We start from the raw sequence: 23,720 nt of genomic DNA on the forward strand, positions 1-23,720 counted from the left end.
TACAGTAAATATAAATTTAAAAAAATTCTGAGTAGTAAAACCAGAAAAAACTTGTCTACCAATTTTCAGAAAAAAATTTTAATATTATTTAATAAGTTATTAATTTACTATTTTTATAGTTTTGTTTTTACAGTATATTCTTTTTGTAAAATAATAATACTGCAGAATATAAAAGTGTAATCACTTTGGATTCAGAAATGACTTAAATTTCATCTCCAATATTCAGGTGATGGTGCAAAAATGTAGGGATGTTAAAAAGGATGTGCATTTGTGTTTTATAAATTATAAGAAAGGCTTTTGATATGATCAAGTACAATAAATTGTGGTGGTACCTCATACTAAAGAGGGATTACATTTGGTAAACTTTATTTTATGGCAAATTAGTATTAGAATCAGAAAGCAAATATTTGGATTAAAGATGGTATATCTGATGATGTCATAAGTTAGTCAAAATTGTATTCTATCTCTTTACAAAATTTATAAGTGGAAAAAAAACTGTAGATGATGTCTCCATAGAAATAAAACTGAACGATATTGCCATAAACAATTAAAAGTACATGAATGAAAGTGGTTCAGAAGGATTGAAGTTACTATCAAATAAATTGGTTTATCAATTACTATCAATTAAAGTGGTTTCTAAGGATTACAACTGATTATAAAATAAGTGAAATGTTTGGTAGTAAGTAGGTGCACTATGAGAATAGTGTTTTCATGGGTAAAATTTTTTGAGACGAATATAAAGTATTTGTTACTTGGAATGCTGCTTGTACTACTATTTAGATCACTCCTGAGAAATTATTGATAATTTCAATATTCTAACAATAGAATAAGAAATACTTAGATCAGTTTTCCTCGAATAAGGAATGTCTTATGCAACCACAATCTAAGTTTAAATTTGAGGAAAAGAATAATTAAATGATACTAATAGACTGAATGGTAATAAACTCTGAGAAATTAATGAGTGGGTTTTAAAATGTAAAATGTTTTATTTTAATCTATCATGTCTTCATTAATGGAGACTGATCCCAGAATGTTTCTGGATATTAAAGTAATCATTTATGAGTATGTGTTTGGATTGCTTATAACATTTTCCTTGGATTATGTTGCATTCATCTGATAATTTCTCAAAATTCCTGTGTTAAAGTTATGGCTTAGAAAAAGATCATTATCATTAGTTATAAGTATAGTACTGAATATTTGTATTTTTATTATTTTACTATTTTTATATGTAGCGATTGTAATAAATAAATTCTAATTCAAACCAATGTATATGGGAATGAGGATTTGAAATTGTGTAGTGCATGGAAAAATGCCATGTCTGGCCGGGATTCAAACCTAGGATCTCTCAGATAAAAGCTGTGATGATACCACTCAGGCATTTCGGTAGGCATCTACTAATATTTTTTTTTAAAAAATAACAAAAATAAATTTCTATAAAATATAACTTAATATAAATTTCAATTAATGGAACGTTTTCCTAAGATGAGGTTAAAATCTAGTGAAGAATTAATATTTTCGAATTATGTTTAAAAAAATTTAGTTAAGAATTTATTTTTATAAAAGAATATTTCAATAAAAATAAATCTATGATATTTTTAATCAAAATTTGAATACTGCATTTTGAATTTAAAATTCAAATTTTAGTGCCTTCTGAATTCTATAACCACATATTTCTTTTTGAATATATCTTGGTTGTGATGAATAATTAATTGTGAAAAAATATAAGTAATGCACTACTATATTTTTTGCTGATAAAATCATTAACTAACAGATATATATAAATTATAATAGTGATATATAATATTAATGTTTTACCACTCCGCCGATTGCCTTGGTGGAGTAGTAGCATCTCAACCTTTCATCTGGAAGTTCCAAGTTCGAATCTTGGTCAGGCATGGCATTTTTAATATGTTAAAAATTTCCATTTTCACAATCCCACGTAAAAGCTTCTTTGTAAGCTTCTGTGGAGAATTAATTCATTAGTCAAAAAAAATTAAGAAATATTGTTTTATTAACTCTAATGGTTAAGAAGCAGACAAAAAAAATTTCCTAATAGGCGATTCAGTGCTCACTTAGGTATCTTGAGGGTTTATATTATATTTAAATAGATTAGAGTGGTGGAAGTGGAGGGTTAGCAACCAGTTTGAAGTAGACTAAATGGGTAAGGAAAAAACCAATAGGATTAGTTATTTTGGAAGGTATTACTTTGTGAGAGTGAACTACTAATACCTTCTAGTTTGGAGAGTATATGTAACATCACCTGCTACATATATTTTTATTTTTGTGCAATGGACTTATCCAGTTTAGTATGTTTTTAATTTGAAGTATGTGTGCTTTTTCATTAAAAAAAAAAAAGCCTAGAATATAAGGTTAAATATTGCATAACATAAATAATAATTAAAAGTCAAGTCTGAAAATGTATGTCCTGACTTTTTCTTTTGTACACCAAAACAACAACAAACAGGGCTTTAATTTTATTTGTCTTCTTATAAAAGAATAGTTGAATAAAAATAGATTTATGATTTTTTTTAATGAACATTTGAATACTGATTTTAAATTTAAAAATCAAATTTTACGCACCTTCTGAATTCTGTTAACTAACCTCATATTTCATTTTGAATATAGCTTGGCCATAATATCATAATCCATAATCCATTGGCTTGGCCATAATCCATTGTAAAAAAATATAACTAATGCACTACAATATTTTTTTGATGATAAAATTGTTAACTAAAAGATATATACAATTTATAATAGTGATACAAAATAATAATAGTGTTTTACTACTCCGCTAACCACCCCATGGGGTGATAGCATCTCAAACTTTCATCTGGAAGTCCCGGCTTCGAATTCTGGTCAGGCATGGCATTTTTAATACTCTAAAAATTTCCATTTTCACAATTCCACATTAAAGCTTCTTTTTGTAAGCTTCTGTGGAGAATTAATTGATCAGTCAAAATAAAAACTAATAAATATTTTTTTATTAACTCTAACGGTTAAGAAAGAGACAAAACAAATTTATCTAATAGGCAATTCAGAGATCATTTAGGTTCTTGTATAATCCTTGGGTGGTAAATAGAATCCCTGAAAAAATGTAAAAGCAAATCTCAGCCACCTCTCTATGGAAGTTGTTATTCCATTGATTACTGCTCCCCAGATTCACAGACAGAGGAAATCTGGTAGCTGACCCGATCCCCAGACTTCTATCACGATGGGATCAAGAAAAAGAGGATAACTGACTGGAAGAGAAAGTGGAAACCTCTTTGGAGATCTGGGCAGAACCATCTTCCATAAGAATTTAATTTAATTGTAACCCATTTCAAGTTGTTAATATGGATTTATGAGCATTATTTTAAAGATATCTAAAAAGAAATTTTCATTAATAGACGGCCATAAAAATCCTATCAAATACACTCAGAGAAATCAAGTAAAATAGGTATAAAAGAAAAAAAGGAGATATTTAAAAAAAAATCTAACCTTAGATGTTTTAAACATACATTTTAATTATAAAGATGAGGTGATATTAAAATTATGGATGAAAAATTCCAGATACTGGGATAGAATTGAACCCTAGAGTAGGGATATAAAAACCATTACAGTAACTGCTCAATTAAGTGATCAATCTGATGTTTCATTTTAAATTAAATAATTTTCTAATACAAGAAACTTGGTTTAAATGGTTTTTTTAAATTAAAATTTTTGTTTCATAATGAAAAGCAATTAAAAACTTGATTTTACCAGACTGAGCTATAACTTTTAAAAACCCAAACAACAGGTCCAACATGATTATTATTAAAACCAAGGAGAAACTGCTAAAAAATAATTAACGAGAGTGATGTTAGCAACATCATAGTAATTAAACAACGTAATATAATTAAAAGTCAAGTCTGAAAATGTATGTCCTGACTTTTGCTTACATAAACCGTAACAATAACAAACAGGGTTTTGGTTTTTATAAAACAAATCAAAGTATGAGTATGGTGAAAATCAAATAGATAATCATTAAAAGATATATATAAATAAAATCTAATATATTGATTTACTACCTTTAAGATCGTACTAATGTATAGTGATATCTGTATAAAGCTAACATCCTCACCTATAACAAAGAAAAAGAAATATATTAGTAAACAGTTCACTAAGATGTACATCTGAATATATTTTAATAATCAAAAATGATTGTGTAGGTACCTTGACATGAGATACAAGACATTTCCAAAACTGTGAAAATAATTTTCTTTTCACATTAACATTTATTAAATGCCACTGATGAAGATGACTAATATCGAACACTTGAGTTCTGTGAAATTACGATGAACAATATTTGTGCAGATCCTAATTTATTAAACAACATGTAAATTGCCATAATTGTCAAAACTAAACTGATATTAATTCACTGGTATCATGAGGCACATATACAGTATCCAGTCAAAGTAAATGTACGGGCAGATATTGTTTGTGGACAAATGAAAAGGCCTGTATATATTGATGGAAATTAAAGCGCAGGGAAATACGAGGCTTTGCTTCTGGATCATACCGTTCTAAACATTCAAAACATTGTTGGTCCTGACTTCCAAAATATTTGGTTTCAACAAGATTGTGCCCTGCCTTATTTCGGTTTTCAGGTACAAGAAATTTTAAATGATGTACTGCATTCTAACTGATGAAAACTTTCTTGGAAGATGGATTGGCAGAAGGGGTCAAATAGAATCGACAGTGAGATCACCTGACTTGTCACCATTGGATTACTTTCTACGGGGCCACTTAAAAAGTATTGTTTTTCATAATAAACAAGATATCTATGATTTACAAAGTAGAATTTGAGAATCAGTACAAAATATCACTAGGGAATCATTGAATAATGCAGTATCATCCTTTTACAGTCGAATGGCATATTGTCAAACAGCAGGAGGACATTTCAAACATTTATTGAAAGGAAATGTAAGTAAATACACAAACGTTATGATTAATAAATAAATTTATTCAATAATATCCATTTAATCAAATTTGATAAATTTATTTATTTGCGATAAGTTTCTTAATTTATTAATGCAATTGTGTTTCAAAATCCAAAATTTGTCCTGCTGCCATTTTGGGTACAGACATTGTACCAACTTTTTATTTATACTATTTTTCTAGTCTTAAAGAGAGGTTTAAAAATATTTATCAAACATCGAGTGTTACTATTTAAAATATTTGATTTACAACCTCTCGGCCACACCCCAAGAAGGGGTTGAAATTCACCCCCTAGTTTGTTTGTTTTGGAATACTTTATCCCAAAAGTTAAGTATTCTATCTGAAATAGTTTTAAAGTTGTTGAGGGGTTTTCGTACTTTTGAATCGCTCTGTATATTATATTTTCGACTGAATTTTATGCGCTTTTATTCAATGAAAAAAACTGGCTATTATGTAGGAGCATGTAAGCATATAACTACAAAAAAATGAGATTTACTAGCCATTAATAATATTGCTTATGATGTAAAACAAGATTCACTAAGACTGAATTAACATAACATTAACATAACATTTACAATACTAAAGATAAAATATATTATAAAATCTATCATAAATTGGTCCACCTCTTTAGTCAATAAATTTCAATGAATAAAATTAAGTTTTGAGTTTAATATCTCTATGTAGCATCTACATTTTTTAAGTGGTTGAGCATTCTGAAAAATGATCTCATAAGTACATTTTTATCAATTAATATATTTAATGCATTTTATGAAATGGAAATATATAAAGATATAAATCTTAATTATTTTTGTAATATCAGTAATGTAACATATTATTTACTACTTATACTTTAAATATCAGTTATTAAATAAATAACTATCAAAAACAATTAAATACTGTTCTATAAAAAAATAATAAATACAAAGAAAAAATAAGCAATTTTAATTTATCTATGTAAAACAGGATCAATTACCACTGATTTACTTCATCCATAAATTATCCAATATTTTATGCAAAATAATAGATAGAAAAGTACAGATAGAAATTATGATAATATATATAAAATACTATTTTATTAATTTATGAAAAAAAAAGCTATTGCAGATCACTTTGCGTGGTGTGTACATAACTACAATTACGTCTATTGTATTTAATTTTTATTATTCATCTAAAATTTAATTAAAACTTAAATATAATTACTTTATAGTTTGTTTGTTTTAACACTATCTGATTTTATTAATTTTTTTCTACATAAGCAAGGTTCTTCTACATAGGAATTAAAGTGTAAAGTTATTATAACAACACATGCTACTAAAAACTTGGTCCATTTACATAATTCTTTGTAGCCTTATCATTATAAAATTATTCACCATATAATTATGTAAATTGCTTATATTGAATGGTTGAACTTATTATCGACCTCTGTTTTGGATAATTGTATATGGTGGTAGCATCTTGATTTTTCTTAAAGGAGTTGTGGGTTTCAATCCTGGTTGGGCTTAGCATTTTTCACATGGTACAAGATTTATCAATCATAAATATATTGTCAGTTGAAGCCAATTAATTTTGTCAGTATTAGTGAAGGTTAAGCTTGTAAAGTCTAAACAGCTGATATGTGTGTATGCAGAGAGGCAGCAAAATTGTATTTAAGCAGATATCAATTAAGCAAATATAGATTTGAATAGCACAAAAAATGGTGTATTCTGATGATGATTTTTGATTTTCTTAACACTAAAATAAATGATCATAAAGCTTGCGTGTAAGAGTGTAAACAGGAAATCAATGCTGTTTATTATACTGGCAACTATTTTATTAAAATGTTATGTACAGTTGACTTTGAGGGTAAATAGCTTTGGATTTTTATAAAGTATACATATAAAAATTTACCCAGTTCTGTTTTGTGTTTGTTGACTTTTAAATTTTTTTCAGGCACTTAATTTGAGAGATTATTACAGTAATTTCAAAAAGACCCTATTTTTAGATCTCAGATTCCAAAGAACTTTCTTTGATCGACCATAGCAAACAGAATCAAAATACTAGATTTTTTCAAAACAGATGAAATTTATTCATCATTTTGATTTAGATGGATACGCTGAGCTTCAATCCTCCTTCAGGATAATCCACTTCCAAAGAGTTTTAAATATTAAGATAAAGGATCATGATAAACAAGAGATGCAAAATTTTGTTACCTACGTATTAAAATTATAAAGAGATCAAAAGTATACTGCATGACTGAAACAAACAAGGAAAGCTTTCATTCAGAAAGAGGTCTGATAATGTTAAATATGGATTTAAGAATTGGTAAAAAATTCTTCAGAATAATTGTACGGAGTGTGTGGTGTTTTATGTAGTGAAACAATAACAACAGGAAATAAAGAAAGAAAAGAGTAGAGATTTTTTAAATATGTTGTGTGGTGTTAAAGATGGATGTTGAACATTAGGTGAGCCGATAAAACAAAATGAAGTTGTCTTCAAATAATTAGGAGAGTTCAAGAATCTGTGGCAGATTAGCAAGCCATTTATTAAGACATGCATATTAAGAACGTTTAATTAATTTGGTCGTAGAGGGATGTGTAGAAAGTAAAAATTGTAGAGAAAGTCAAATACTGAAATATATAAAATAGGTAACTGAGGATGAAAGATGTAGTAATTACTCGTACATCTTATAGATTAAAGAGAAAGCCGACAAAGAATTGCATATCATTATTGGCTTTGTTCTTGACAAATTTTTATTATAAAATACGCCAAGTGATTTTTAAATATTCATGACTCAATTATGCAGTATTTAAATTACAATTGTGAAAAAATCAAAATGTTTAGTTAAAAAACAACTTGATCCGTTGCCATCAAATGACATTATTATCTTAATAATTATGTAGTATTAAAAGTGTAATAAGAAAAAAATAATCAAAAATCTGGCAGAACATTTCGCGTCTCAGTCAAACAAGACACATTTTTATCATAAAAAATTATACTGTATTTAGATATAATTGCTAAAAAAAAAGTTATAACTTTTAGTAAAAAAAATTAGGTCCAGTCTGAACCATTTGTTCAACCAGCTACTTCATATAACAATTTTTAATAATAGCTATAACTTGAAAAAAATCTGAAATATAAAAAAAAATCAAAAATTATTTTAAATTCTTAAGCCGGGTCCGAGAGGACCCACTTTTTTTTAAAGTTCCTATGTCGTTTAACTTAATATAAAATACAGCTGGGTTTAATTTTGATAAATGAAGTTTAAAAAACTGATATTAAGGGTCCAGTTAATCCCATTTGGTTTTTGGTTATTTAACAAGCTATAAAAAATCATATTTACAAGAAAAAAATTATTATGGGAACCGTGATACCCCACTGTCTGATAGGGTTGAAAATCAGACCAAAGTCATATATATAACCAAATATGTGTACCAAATTTTAACTTTTTGTTCAAAAAATTTTCGAGAAGAGGCAAAAACTGTTCAGAAATCATGTTAAATAAACCCGATTGATTTAAAACTTTTTAATTTTAAATAACTTAATACTTCGTCTAAAGCCCAATTTTTTATGACCGCTATACAAAAAGTTAATAATTAAAAATTAAAAATGGGGAAGACTAACCTCTCCATTTTTTAATTTTATTCAAAATTAGCCGTTTTCAAGGAATTTATGTGAGTCAGTCAGGAGATATTAATCAAGATTAAGGTAATACGCATACATGCATACATCTTGCGGAAATTTTTTACACGACTCCCAAAATTTATTTTCGATCGCTATTCTTTTCATTTATAGCTAAGCTGCAGCAGCAGCAATTAAGAGCCGGGAGAGTAACTAACGCAGATCAGAAAGGAATATAGAAAAGCATCAAACCAGAGGAATGACGATGCCTCATGAAAGGATTTGATTGAGTAAGCGAACTAATTGTTACTATATGTTACTTCAGTTATTTCTGGATATTTTTTTTAGAATTATGAGGCAATGGATGTGAGGCTGACAACGAAATACATTTAAACGATCAAAGAGTAGACTGTTTAGACACGACATATTGGTAAGTATAACAATGGAAAAATAACTGACCTTGAATTTTTTTTAATTAAAACATCTTATATTTTATTTTACGACTCTCAAATTAAATTATAAATAAAATTTACAGTACTAATAATACAGATTAGCAGTATTGTTTATTAAAAATTTATTATACATAACAAAACTCAACAGCTTTCTTTAAATTTCATAAAGAATTAAATTTGATCTTAATATAAAACTTTAAAAAAAAAAAGAAGAAAAATATTTATTTTTTCTTGTTGTTTTATATTATTCTTGAATTATTACAAAAAAAACTAATCGCGGGAGGGAACGAAACTTCAAAATCTTATGAAATGTCACTCACGTAGATGGAGGTGTCACAAAACCATCATTTTATGCATCCTTATTTTTAAAATAAAACCGCCTTCAATGTTGTAATCTTACAGAAATCGGTGTAGTTCATCTCTTTTATGTCAAGTAAAATTTAGCCTAATTCTAATCAGAGAAAAATTATTTGAAATTTATGAACAATCAAATTTCTTTCTTAAAAAAAACCGATAATTCTTGGTTTTAACCCAGTTAACTATTAATTAAACTTTGTAATTTCGATTGTGTATTATTATTACGGAAAGAATAATAATTAAGTTAGTAATTATGAATTTTCACTTAAAGGTTGAAGTAACAAAGGTATTTCTTTTGTAGCATTCGATGAGATGACATCAAAAAGTTACATTTTAGAAAATTTTCGGCCGTAAATAAATTCCATACTAAAAATAAAATAAAATAAACTTGACAACAAAGTTGTAATATTTTCCTAGTATTTATTCTTATATAATGGAAAAATAATTATACAAGAAAAAAGTTAATATTTCTTTTTGGGATGGGGAATATTTTATGATGCAATTTTAATGTAGAATTACATGTTTAAACGAAAATTGTTAAAGCTTCAAAAAATCGGTATTTTTATTTTCTTATACTCCCAAACTCCCAAATCACCTTCCAATATTTTTTTTGATTCTTCTACGTTTATTTCTTTAAATGGAAGAAACTAGAAAAAAAATTCCTCTATAAAATGTACAATTAATAAAAAGTTACCTAAAATTTATTTTTTTTGGGGGGTGGAAGGAATTATGATGAAATTTTTTATGATAATATTATTACTCAAAGTTTATTATTTAAACTTTAATAATATTAAAATTTAAATAAACCGAAAACGTTCTGAACAATTCAAAAAATGTATATTTCTAAACTATGATCGGCCTCCCATCCCCAATATTCCCCCCAAAGTATTTTTTTTAGGGGGGGGGGGGTTGCTTGCTTTACTACTATGCCTAGGAAGATATTTAAAAAAAAATGGATTAAAATATACGCAATAAATAAAAAAAGCTTTTTTCGATTTTTAAAAGTGTAATTTTTTGGGCAAAACTTTTTTTAAATGGGAAAAAACGCATGCCATTGAGCTTAACATTAAGTGTTGTTATTAACAAAACTTTGAAAAAATTGACCCCAAAAAACTGTATACTTCTTTGGAGAAATTAACCCCAAAATTTTACCAACAAATTGCCCCATATACTCGAGTCTCTGTACAAAATTTCATCAAAATCGGTTCATCCAACCAAAAGTCCATTTATTAAATTTTATAAAAAAGAAAAGATAATCATCATTCTTTCGAAGATCATCGAAGTCCATTGTAAATTTAACATTTATTTTTGGTAAATTACGAAACAAAAATCATTGTTAGTTTATACATAATGCTAAAATGCACGCAAAAGTAAAAAAAACTGAAGGAAAAAGTCCATACACAATTAATGAAATGTTTAATTAATAATATAATATTATTAAATATTTATATTATATGATAAGAGATAATGCGCACATAAAATAATACGAAAAGAAAGTCAGTCTATGAATGAAAGAGAAAGCTTTCACTCATTAAATGAATAGCGAAACTCGTTTTCTTGAAATTTAAAAAAACAAATTAGGAAATTAAATCATAGTTAAAGAGTATGTAGCTGTTTTTTTTTCATCAAAAACACAATATTACCTACGATTATGAAAAACGTAAAAGATAAGCACAATAACATATAAATTTAATAAATTATATTTTGAAGACAACTGACACGATACAGTAATGCGACAGTAAATATGAGGTTATAAAAACAAAAACAGAATAAATTAATTTTTATATCTTGTCTTTTAAACTACAGCCTAAATACTTTTTTTTTTGTAATAGTTGAGCCATTTACGGAGATTTTTTATATCTTTCTAAGAACTAACAGAAAGAACTGTCACTTGTATAATGTCGTAATATAGAACAATAACTGCAGCACAAATTTCTGAATCCAGCTGTACATTATTATTTTATAATCCGTCATTTTGGTAACGTTAAATAAACAAACCGTTCCATATAAAGATAGGACGGAAAAACATTTCTATCGTAGCTAATACACCGAAATATATACATATCATTGCAAAATATATATATATATATATTTACTTTTTACTGGCTGTATTTACATTAATTTTCTCAGAATTAAATTCTCTACAAGTTCTTTTAATAAATCTTCCGCATTTATTAATCATTTAACAAAGCTATTGTACTTCAAACTTAAAAAAGAACTTGTTTTTCGACACCGAATTTCGTCTTTTACGTTGGATAACTTAATAAGTAATGAAATTACAGTCCTGGATCCTGTTTTATCCAATTACCCAGCTCAAATTACATAAGAAACCACCAACGTTATTCCTTAATTTGGGTCCCAAAAATTACAGTAGAGCTGAAATTTTTATTACAAGAGCTGAAATCCGGGCGAAATTTCCGCTAGCCGTAACTCGAAAACAAAACACTTCCGGACTTATGTTATATTAACTTTTTTCATTATTTTCAGAATAGAACATGTCTTGAAAGTTTTTCCCGTGGGATCCCCAGTATATCTTCTGTCGTATATAGCACAAAATAATATTTTTATTTAGCTAGTGTAATATAAGTAAACTTAAAATTTTACCCTGATCTAAATCCGGAGAATCAAGCTAATAGACAATTTTGTTAAAAAAGATTCTTTTTTCAATATTATACGGGTTAAGACGTCGAACAAAGATTATAAACAAATAGTTTTAAAACAATACATTTATTTTTCTAGAAATATCCGTATAAAGACAGTATTATGTAATTTTAATATTATACTACATTGATTAAATGACGTAAATAGACAGGAAAAAAAATTATAAAAAGAATACGAACACAATAATAGGAACTAATATTTTAAAGTACATCAACAGTAGTACAAATATTTTATTAAGGAGTTCGTAGACTCTTTAAGAAAAGAGTATTGGTGGAAAAAAATAATTTACATTTTTTCAAATTTAACCCAAGGTGAACAAACATTTTGTTCACTTTGAGCAAATATTATTTTGTTTACTTAGGTTCACACGGTACAGAGGTTTTTGTTTATATCTGATGTGTGTGAAAGGAAGAGAGATCCGAACCTGTAGACAACACAATCATATTATTTTTAACTACTTAAACAATTCGCGCAATCATAATGGGAAGATTTATTGATGATGGACAGATGCAATATTTTTCGATTATTTTAATTTTAAATAATGTAAGAAAAATGAGACCGTTTTATTAAAGTAAAATTATAAAAGCAGGCAAAAATAAAGACCATTTTTTTTTCATCGCTTAAATTTTACAATTAGTTGGAAGAACCGTTAAAAATAATTTTTACTTTCTTGTACGAAGGTATAGGAAGTACTCTGATCGCGAAAAATTTCGCTTTTTAAATTTAACGGAAATATCCATTTTGACCATCTCTGAATCCATTTTGAATAGTTTCGGCGTGACTTCTGTACTTACGTAAATATTTTGTGCATAAACTCAAAACCTAATAGCCGTAGGATGATGAAATTTTGGGTTTAGAACTGTTGCTTAACTGCAGTAATAAGCCCTCATTGAGAGTTTTTAACGATACATCATAAGTGGTAATTTTTTTCATGGTTCCAGAGTTATAGAAAAATAAAATATTTGGATCTTACAAGGGAAGGCACATCGGCTAGAATCAGACTTTATCTCCTTTTTTTTTTAAATTTAAATATATTGATTTATTAATAATCAATAACCTCTGTTTGTAAATTTTTTTACGATAAATAATAAATCAATGACAAAAAAAAAAGAAAAAATATCAGAAGTTATTAATGAAATAAAATTTTATGTACTTTTCATTTTACAAAAATGTGTATATGTAACTTAATAGGCGTACAAGGAAGTCATGTGGTGCCCACATCAGATTTTTTTTTAGGGCCACGTAACTTTCACTCCAGCATTAAGGGCGATTTGTTTCAAATATTGCGCCTGAAAGCCCTTGAATTTCGTAGTGCTGTAGAATCGATCACTAATCCTTCAAAAATATACACTCGTTTTTTTCTGATTATATAATTGTACCCAAGACAGACTATCTTTTATTTAATTATTTTTTGTTACATTTTTTGAAAAGTACTCTGCTCTTTCTCCCTTTAAAACATCTCATCATTTGTTAAGAATACCAGTCACATTTATTTTATTATCAACACTTTTCACTAACATTTACGGCTCTTTTTTCATTTTCCTCTTTTTCATTAAGTTCATTTTTAGCAAACTTCAAAGAATTTGAAAATCGCTACTGCGCCCGTTCAGATTTATATTCATAGTATTACTAAAATTTTTTCGTCCGATTTACCAGACGTAAATCTTAACCGATTTTAATTGGTGAAAAAGGGAGGTATTAAAGTGTGTAATAACTCAGTCTCAAAATAATAAACAATAAAGGGGTTTTCTTCAATAGTAATAAATCGTTTGACAAAAAAGAAAAAGCACTCAACCCTAAAATAAATATGAAGTTTTATTCAATTTTGTCTTTTTTAGTGGATTTTCAAAGAATTTATAGCAAACGCTACTGCACCCGATCAGATTTTATAAATGGGTGTCGGGGGGATATACTTTTCGTTTTGAAATCTACTGAACACTCTGCAATGTACATAGGTATATATGTATAAGATTTTTTCGCCCGCTCTAACGGACGCAAATCTCAACCGATTTTGACGAAACTTGGTGGGGTGATGTAAACCTATACGGAATAAAGTCCTTTTGATTTTCAACCGAATCGGTAGAAAGGAAACATAGTTAAGAGCAAAAAACAAGGTTTTTGGGTATATTGCAGCTATTTCGTTTTACTGGGCGCAAATTTTATCCATTTTGATTAAATTTGGTAGGATGATGTAAACCTAGTAGAAATAATAGAACCCTATTGATCTTCAAGCGAATCGGTTCACAGGAAAACCGAAGTTACAGGCAAAAAACTGGGGTTTTCGGATAGGTTTTCAAGGTTAAATGAAACCGGAAATCCGCCCATCTAGTGCAGTTCCTGCGACATTATATTTATAATCTCCGTTAGATTTTCTTCTTATGGTGAAATGACAAGTCAAATGAACCAAGATTGAACTTCGTTATTCTTATTCCGTGTTATCACATACGTAATCAGTTTTAATCTTACAATCATGCTCGTTGTCACACGCGTTGCAATCTGCTCAAATATTTGCAAATTGAATATTGTGGTTCAACTGAAATTACTCCGGACAATTTCTTTTTTAACCCGTCATGTTATGGAAAAGATCATAAATATATTTTTATTATATACTTCAAATTTTATATGGGCGTACAAAATATATCTCTATTAACCTAAAGTAATGCGTAAAGTATTAAGTATTCGTAATGCATTATCAAGTAATACAACTTACATTTTTTTTTTTTTTGTATAACCTCCGGGACCACCGTTAGGTATTGATTCAGAGGATGAGATGAATGATTTGTAGCATGAGAAAATGCCACGCCTGACCGGTATTCGAACCCGGGACCTCCGGGTGAAAGGCCGAGATGCTACCACTCGCGTCACGGAGGCCAGCAACTTACATAATGTTACAACATTACAACACGCTAAAATATTAAATTTAGTAGGTCCAAATAGCTCTGAAGAATGGTAATACATTATAAATGACCTTAGCATCGTAAAGCAGTATATTTTTGTAGGGGAAACTAAATTATAATATTTTAACAATCTGATTCTAAATTGCTCTAAATCGTATAAAAAAAGAATTATGCGGACTTGGACTGTTGCAGCCTTAAAACCGGTCATTCTCTTTTCTTCTTTAGTTACATACACTTGCAACGCTTATAGCTCCAGGAAAGCCATATTTCATGACGTTAAATTGAGCTCAGTATTAGTGCAATCACTTTTATCCTATCTGCAGTAATCTGTAACCTTCAGCGGGTGAAACGTCTACATCTACAACTTTATCTTAAAGTTCTACATTATAATAGGGCTCTTCATTTAAATCGTTCACTTTTTCACGATACAAAACGCTTTCTGAATTTCATATCCATTCGACAGGAGTAAGATTTATTTCTTTCTCTGTATTCACAAATTTTTATCTTTTTCAACAAAGGCGTCGGTAACTTCTGTAATAGTAAACAGTTGAATATAATAATTTACATTTTATGGCTATTTCATTTACAAATATACATGAATCTATTAAATTTTAAAACCGTTTGGTTTTCGTTTTAAAATATTTCCTTCCTTGTTGATTTTCCTTTTTATATCATTATATTAGCAAAAGTATATTTCGTTACGATTCGACGAATTTAATTGAATATAAGGAACATCAATATAAAATAATAACTCCAAATTACACAACACAATGGAAAGATACGGGGAAAAAACACTGACGAAAATTCAGAGATAAATAATATTAAAAAAAAAATATTTCAGTAAAACAAGTGAAGCAAAGTTTAACTTATTTTTAAATTCTTACCTTCGTTGTAAAACTAAATACCTCGTAAAAAATATGTATATGGTACAAAATACAGTGAAAAGTGGAACGGTTAAAAGTAATATTAGAATAGAAGAGGACTCATTCAGAAATAAAGGAAGGGACAAGTTTTAGATCAAGCTAGATAATGAAAATAACATGCTATAATCGGCTTACTATATTGCAAAAAGATGTAAACAGGAACAACCTTTTCTTTTTTGGCACCCGCCAATCATTTACTTTTAATAGAGGGCATAGTTTTTAGACGTTATAGCAAGCGGTCGTAAAATTAGTTTTACGGGTACAATATAATTCTGTGTATTATTACTTCAAAAAACCAACTTTTATAAAATGAGTCCTTGAATCACCGGAATTAAAATTTATAACACACATACTTCAATTATACAAAAAGATTTGAACTATAAAATAATTTAAGTGTTTGATTTTTAAAAATACTTGACGGGGATTATTCTCGCATTATTATTTTTATTTTAAATAATAATAATTATTATTTTAAAAATTATTTATTTTTTACTTTTCTGATATCATAGCTCTAGGCTATGCTATAAGAAGGAAAGTATGGTAATCAGCAAAAGCTGGGGTACGGTTTTTTTTCATTTAATCTCCATGGAGGTATACAGTTTTTTGGGAATCAATTTTCTCAAAATCTTGCAAGCATAACCAGCACATTTTATGTGCGGGCATCGACTGCTGTGGTCATTTACCCAAATGGAAATTTGTAGCGTATGAAAAGTGCATGCCCGACCGGGATTCGAACACCGGACCTCCAGATGAAAGGCTGAAACCACTCGCGCCACGGAGGCCGGCAATTCACATTAACCCCACTTAATATTAAGCTCAGTACATGCGTGCACGCTTATCTTACTTTTTTTTTAAATTTTACCAAAAAATCCTCCCTTCCCCAAAAATCAAAACAAGCTGTCTTTCTATTAATTGCATATATTTTAAACGATTTTTGAAATTATACTTCTTTTGGCGCGTTAGGAGAAACTGATCTTTTTTTCTTTTCTTTCTTTGTTTTTCCTGTTTAGCCTCCGGTAACTACCGTTCAGATAATACTTCAGAGGATGAATGAGGATGATATGTATTGAGTGTAAATGAAGTAGTGTAGTCTTATCTTGAACATTCTCAGTTCGACCATTCCTGAGATGTGTGGTTAATTGAAAACCCAACCACCAAAGAACACCGGTATCTACTACGATCTAGTATTCAAATCCGTGTAAAAATAACTGGCTTTACTAGGACTTGAACGCTGGAACTCTCGACTTCCAAATCAACTGATTTGGGAAGACGCGTTCACCACTAGACCAACCCGGTGGGTTTAGGAGAAACTGATCAGAGTGTATTTTCAGCACCTTACGAAAGCTGCGCGGGCCGATGCAACACACCATGAAGATTTGCGAAGGTCCAGTGGATCAGTTTGCACGCACATGCGTGTAGTGTCTAATTCAGTCAGTCGTTCAATGTAATTAAGTGATTAGCACCTGTTGTAAACATAACAGATATTGAGTCGTAATAAATATATATTTATATACACGGATTTCTGAAAACGGATATTTTAAACTGTGAATATTCATAAAACTTCATTTATATTGCAGCATATATTTATTTATTTTTTGTGAAAATTGTGTATCAAGATTTGAGGTTATATTTATGTAAGTATTATTTTTTGAGTAAAAAAATATTTTTTTAAAGACACAGAAAATAGCTACATGAGGCAAATTCTTGATTTTGCATTAATTTTAAATTTACCAAAAACAAAATTTTTGATAAAATACACTATTGCAAAATAAGACTATGTGTATCGTATTTTTCGTATCATAAGCCGCTGATAACCCCCGTGCCTATTCAGTAGTCATCCAAAAAATTAATGGAACTAAACTAATCGAAATATATTCGATGAACTTTGTTTTATATGACAACGAATACTTCAGTACTTTTTAAACTGTATAACATAAATATTTTATTTAATTTAAGTGTTATTTATTCAAATAAATAACACTTAATTATTTCGTGGTATTTAATGTCGTGTATCTATCATTTTATTCGGTTCAAATTTCTTTGAATGCGTAAAAAAATTATTTTTTATGCACGCTAAAGAAGTATAATTTCTTACGTGCGTACATAGTACACACGAGCATTTTTTTAAAAGTCTTTCTAGTTATAGTAGTAATGCAAGCCACTCCAAAAAAATAAAAAATACGTTGTGGGTAAAATTGTGGGTGGGGGAGCGATCAAGTTAAAAAATATCGATTTTTTGAATTTTTAAAACTTTTAAACATGTTTTAAAACTGTTTATTTTAACATATAATGATAATTTTACAATAAAATTTCATCATAACTTATCCCACCCAAAAAAACCCTTCAATAACTTTTTTCATGCAAAAATTATTTTACTAGTGTATAAAAAAAAACCCAATGCCATTATAACTTTGTCAAAGAAATTGTTTAATGCCGAATATGTTGTTCATTTTAATAAATATTTCATATTTTAATGTAACATAAATTTTATGTTTTATTACGATTCTAATTTTTTTTCTTATTAAAGGTTTTTATATATGTAATTTTTTTTTTAATTTTTTTTATGGAATTTGTAAAACACTATATGTTTGACATTATTTAATATATACCGTAAACAAAATAACAAATAGATTAAATTCACATCCCAAATCAGCTGATTTGGAGGTCGAGAGTTACAGCGTTCAAGTCCTAGTAAAGCCAGTTATTTTTACATGGATTTGAATACTAGATCGTGGATACCGGTGTTCTTTGGTGGTTGGGTTTCAATTAACCACACATCTCAGGAATGGTCGAACTGAGAATGTACACTTCATTTACACTCATACATATCATCCTCATTCATCCTCTGAAGAATTATCTAAACGGTAGTTACCGGAGGCTAAACAGGAAAAAGAGAGAGAGATTAAATTCACAAAAAAATATTATTTGATTTTTAAATAAATATTACAATATATACTTTGATAAATTCAATGTCACTTTATATGATACAGACGGATCTTCGACCTAAGTGTAGCTTTCTCTAACATGAAAATGCCATTTTAACGCGAACTTGATGCAACTAAACTGATTCAACAATAGAATATTAACAAGAAAGTTTCTTTATCATTGAAATAAGCATCCAGCTTCCTAAGGTTTAATCTTTTATTTAAATAAAAAATATTGAAATAATAGTTACAAAATATAAATTAGGGTATTTCCTTCTACTATGCCTAAATACTATCAATGAATTTACTACTAAGAGCAACTATAAATTAATAAACTGAATTAAGTCCTAGCACTTCGTCCGTCTCGTGGTTGATATTACCTAAAAGTGGATTTAAGAGAAATAGTGAACTCTTTCCATCTGTACGATGTATTAATTCCATATTAACCATATTTTGTTAACAAAAATCTATAAATACATTAGAAACTTCTACAGTTTCTCATAAAATTCAAAGTACATCTTAAAGGGTACAATTTTAATATATATACATGAAAATAATTATAATTCTGTATTGTAAGTTCATGTAAAAGCTTAATATGATGGATGATATAACACTAAAATACTGCATAATATAAACAGGTGTTTTAAAAAATTTATGCTTGAAATTCCCTCGTAAGTCCAAGTTTTTCCAGGACAAATTGTACATTTTCAGCATTTTTTTATCTTTTAATTCTTTACCTAAAATCCTTTTTTCTATCACCGTAGACAATTCGAGTCACGAAGATCTTATTTGTTTTTTAGACGAGTTTAAAATTAAAAACTAAAAAAAAGTCACGTATACTCATTAAATTCCGTAATATTCCATATATATTTAAGTTAAACAGAAAAAGGTTTATAATAAAACTTATCGTCCAATAAAGCAAAACAAGAAACCAACTTCAGATTCGCGAACTGGGTCTAAACTGGATCCCAACTAGTTTTTGTCTCTTTCTCTCAAAATCTCACATAAAAAGGATACAGAAAAAATAGGATATGAGTCAGGTTCTTTTGCACTTTCTTTTTAACATTAATAAATCTTTTAAGTACTTTCATAAAAAAAAATCACGTAGAATTTCAGGTCTTCCAGTTGTTAGAAACCCTAGTAAAGCAACAAAAAACTTATACTATTAATATTTATAAACAGTAAAAATAATATTTAAAATAAATAACAAATGTAAAGTTATTCTCTTTAACTTCATTTTAGTCAAAATTTGTATCCATGTAACAAGAGGTCCTGGATTTAAAACCATGGATCTAAGCAACTCAGAAATATTACAATAATGCTGAGTAACTTGGTACAATGTTACCGGATTACATCTATCGACAGAGCCTCGCCTACCACGTAATTATCAATAACGCATTATTATATTAGACGTCAGTCACTTGTTACTGAACGAATAAACAAACGTCAAATCCTGCACAATAATGATCATTGGCCTTGGAAAACCTACAGGTTATCGACAAAAGTAACCCATCGGGTGGTCTAGTGGTGAACGCGTCTTCCCAAATCAGCTGATTTGGAAGTCGAGAGTTTCAGCGTTCAATTCCTAGTAGAGGCAGTTATTTTTACACGGATTTGAATACTAGATCGTAGATACCGGTGTTCTTTGGTGGTTGGATTTCAATTAACTACACATCTCAGGGCGAACTGAGACTGTACAAGACACACACTCCATTTACACTCGCATATCATCCTCTGAAGTATTATCTGAACGGTAATTACCGGAGGCTAAACAGGAAAAAGAAAGAAAGGTTATCGACGAATATAGATAAAATTAAGAAAATGGAAATGAACGGAAGATATATATATATATATATATCACATGTTCGCGGTTCGACAATGATATTGAAAGATAGTACACAGGAAAATTTTATAAATACAATATATTACTCATAAACAACTTATACAAAAGAGCAACTCAAATTTAAAAAAAAAAAAAATAATTGAATAACAATTATAAATACCAAAATACAGTCCAATTTATTACAATCATGATGACTGATAGAAACTAATATCGAGTTAACAATATGATAATAATCGAAAAATGTACAATTCACTTTATGCAAAAATTATTCACTTTTACTGTTTACAAAAGAACTACTCTAACAACTCTTACAATTTATTTATTTATTTTAAAAGAGCTACTCTTACAATTTATGAATGAATAGAATACTGTCTCTTTCACTCCTATTCATAAATAATTTACCGAACAGTAACTTGTTCTAACTACTGTCCAAAATGGAATACTCGTGACACATTCTTCACTCATTTATAACCAAACGCTTCGAATTCTCCTCCCGCACCACTGTGATCGCTTTTAACGTATACTGAACTACAAAACCAGCACTCTGCTAGTCCCGAACAGTATTTATACCTCCCGATATGCAGCACCAGTACCCGACCCGTTCTTTTGATTGTTCAAGCGTAATAATTTTCATTGTTCGCACCTTCTACGCTTTTCTGTAAATCACTTTCTGGAAATAATCCCTTGAGGGTACACAGAACATATCTTGAAGATATTGCCTGTCGAATGACCCTTGTTTAAAAAATTACGACGGCTGGTTCTCTAAATGCAGGTCTTTACTTTTGGATACCTTTGGCTTTGTATGTAACGAGAAAAGATTTAGACATACATAGACTACGAAAAGAGACGGAAATGCTAACCAAACGAATGTTTCAAGAACTCCTTTTAACAGAGATACTTTCACCCTTCACATTAATGATCAACGATTTTGCGTTAACCGGATTAAATATGATATGCGCTCCAACAAAATTGTGAAATTCTTTTCCTTCAGAAATCAAAGAACCATCTGAGAACAAACATATACTAAAAAGGTTTTTTCATTCTCAGACTTGAGTGACCTGTGGAAGTATCCATTCGAACAAGAGACTATTCATTTGCACTTCTGTTAGATTATAAACACTGATCTCAACAAAAATATCTGCTTGTCACTTTAAAGTCCAATATAAGTTATAGGATTAACTATGAAAATGTTTTGCCACTTTTTATTGATGTCGAAGGACTGTTTTTTCCTTGTGTTGGAATCCGATTGTTTTAAATATTTCTCGCGGCAGTGTTCCCAAAGCTCTTCAGGTAAACGTCAGGGACTGGCTATCACAACAGACGGGATTTGTAAAACCGTTCAAAGAACTGTTAAAAGTCAAAACGTTCCCCTCTTCAATGATTTTATGAGGTTCTCGTTTCGGAGGGCAACAGCTCTCAAGCTATCCAAGATAACTCTGCTTCTTCTTTTTTACGATTAGAGAACAGAGCGCAAATGGCTTTAGTCGAGAGGGCTGATGCACTAGCAAAATTTAAATACATTCAAACCTAAAATGAAATATATAGATTCTGATAACTACGGCAAAGTGAACTTGTAGTCGAAATCCTATTTTAAGAGCAAAGGGGCTACCATTTTTTACTACAAACCATAAATATCTTAAGGGTACTACTCGGCGATATATTCTTTTTGATAATCATATCACGGTTAGCATAGAACCTGTCATGATAATGAACAAATTAAGAAGAAAAGTCCATCACGCCTGGGGTCTGCCTTCTAGTAAGCCCAGCTCAAAGCGCTGATTTTATGCACTGGTGCATAAAATTAATTACACTTCTTTGGGGCTACTAGCGTTCCCGGACCCACATTGTGTCCTTATCGTCCCAAATTTCATTCCATGGACATACTATGCCCTGAAAAAGATTGTTCAGTGTCTCGCTTTGGAAACTTACCAAAAGAAAATAACTAAGGAAAGGATATATGTGAATTTATACTGGATTTGGAAGGACGGTACGCCTCTAATGTATGTTTAAGACCGACGATTGTTCAAGCTTATTCAATCACGGGTAATTTTCCCCGATATGTAGGAATGTTTGACCTACCAGAAGTTAATTCCTTTTCTTGAGAAAGGTTTTTCCACTAATAAAATAACAACTGATATTTTTCGTCAGTTCGGATACTCTTCTTCAGGAAGAGACATTATCACCCTTTAATTGCAAAGTCAGAGAAAAATCTTATTTCTCATTAACAACGAGGCTTTATGATACGAACTGCACTTCTTGACAGTATGAGAGTCCAACGATTAAATTACTGCAGCCAATTAAGGTCGATAAAACGGAGAAGCCTCTCGTCCGTCACCTTTCGAGTTGAATCCAATGACCGTCTAAATCGTATTACACAGGCACTTACTAGCAAAATAATCACACGGCTGTATGATGGCTCGGGTGGGTGCAACCAAGCTACAGTTATTTTGACCAAATTCAATCTAAATATAAGAGTCCTAAATTTCCAGTATAATATTAGAATAGCGGAGACGCTTGACTAGTCTAATAGGCCACAATTCATCCACTAACATTTCATATCATAGCTTAGTTTTAAATAATGGAAAAAATTACATCTCACTAAATTATTATTTATAAGTACTCGTGTTAGGTGAGCAGAGGAGAAATGATGCCAGTAAACGAGTAAAATCATTTAGTTATAATTTTGAACTAAAATGTAAGAATAAATCAAATAAAATTATTTTATTTCATTAATTTTTGAGAATGAAAAAACAGGATAGAACACACGCGGTTATGAGAATCTGACGAACCTCTTATGAATTACTAACAAAAACATATCCATAACATTAAAAATTATCAACTTTGAAATGTTAGTTATATATGTTACTAAGCAGACAAACATAAATGATGGTACATCCATTAAGGAGATTATATCACCCTTAAGATCAAGGTGATTGATGGTATGGGGTTTTATAAACATAAAATAGACATTTCACATACAAAAAAAAAACAGATAAACCTTACTAGAAAGGCCGAAGATCTATAGGCATAAAACATGTATTTATTTAAAATAAATAATTACATGTAAATAGAAACATATTTAAATGCATGTGATGTTAGAAGAAGAAAAA

The 23,720-nt window shown here is 29.2% G+C and overlaps 1 protein-coding gene across 3 annotated transcripts in view; it reads right to left on the reverse strand.

Moving 5' to 3' along the window:
* The window catches only part of Cpr (Cytochrome P450 reductase), a 213,466-nt gene that overhangs the window by 87,633 nt on the left and 102,113 nt on the right, over positions 1-23,720 (reverse strand). Inside the window, exon 1 of one of the 3 annotated variants that reach the window (XM_075363814.1) lies at positions 1,816-1,911. The exons of the other annotated variants lie outside the window; for them this stretch is intronic. Within the exon in view, the coding sequence (XP_075219929.1) occupies positions 1,816-1,896 (81 nt within the window). The 5' untranslated portion in view covers positions 1,897-1,911. Of the gene's footprint in view, positions 1-1,815; positions 1,912-23,720 lie in introns of those variants that run through there. 3 annotated transcript variants of the gene reach the window in all.

Source organism: Lycorma delicatula, chromosome 4, assembly GCF_047948215.1.
Source record: "Lycorma delicatula isolate Av1 chromosome 4, ASM4794821v1, whole genome shotgun sequence".
Classification (NCBI taxonomy): Eukaryota; Metazoa; Arthropoda; class Insecta; order Hemiptera; family Fulgoridae; genus Lycorma; species Lycorma delicatula.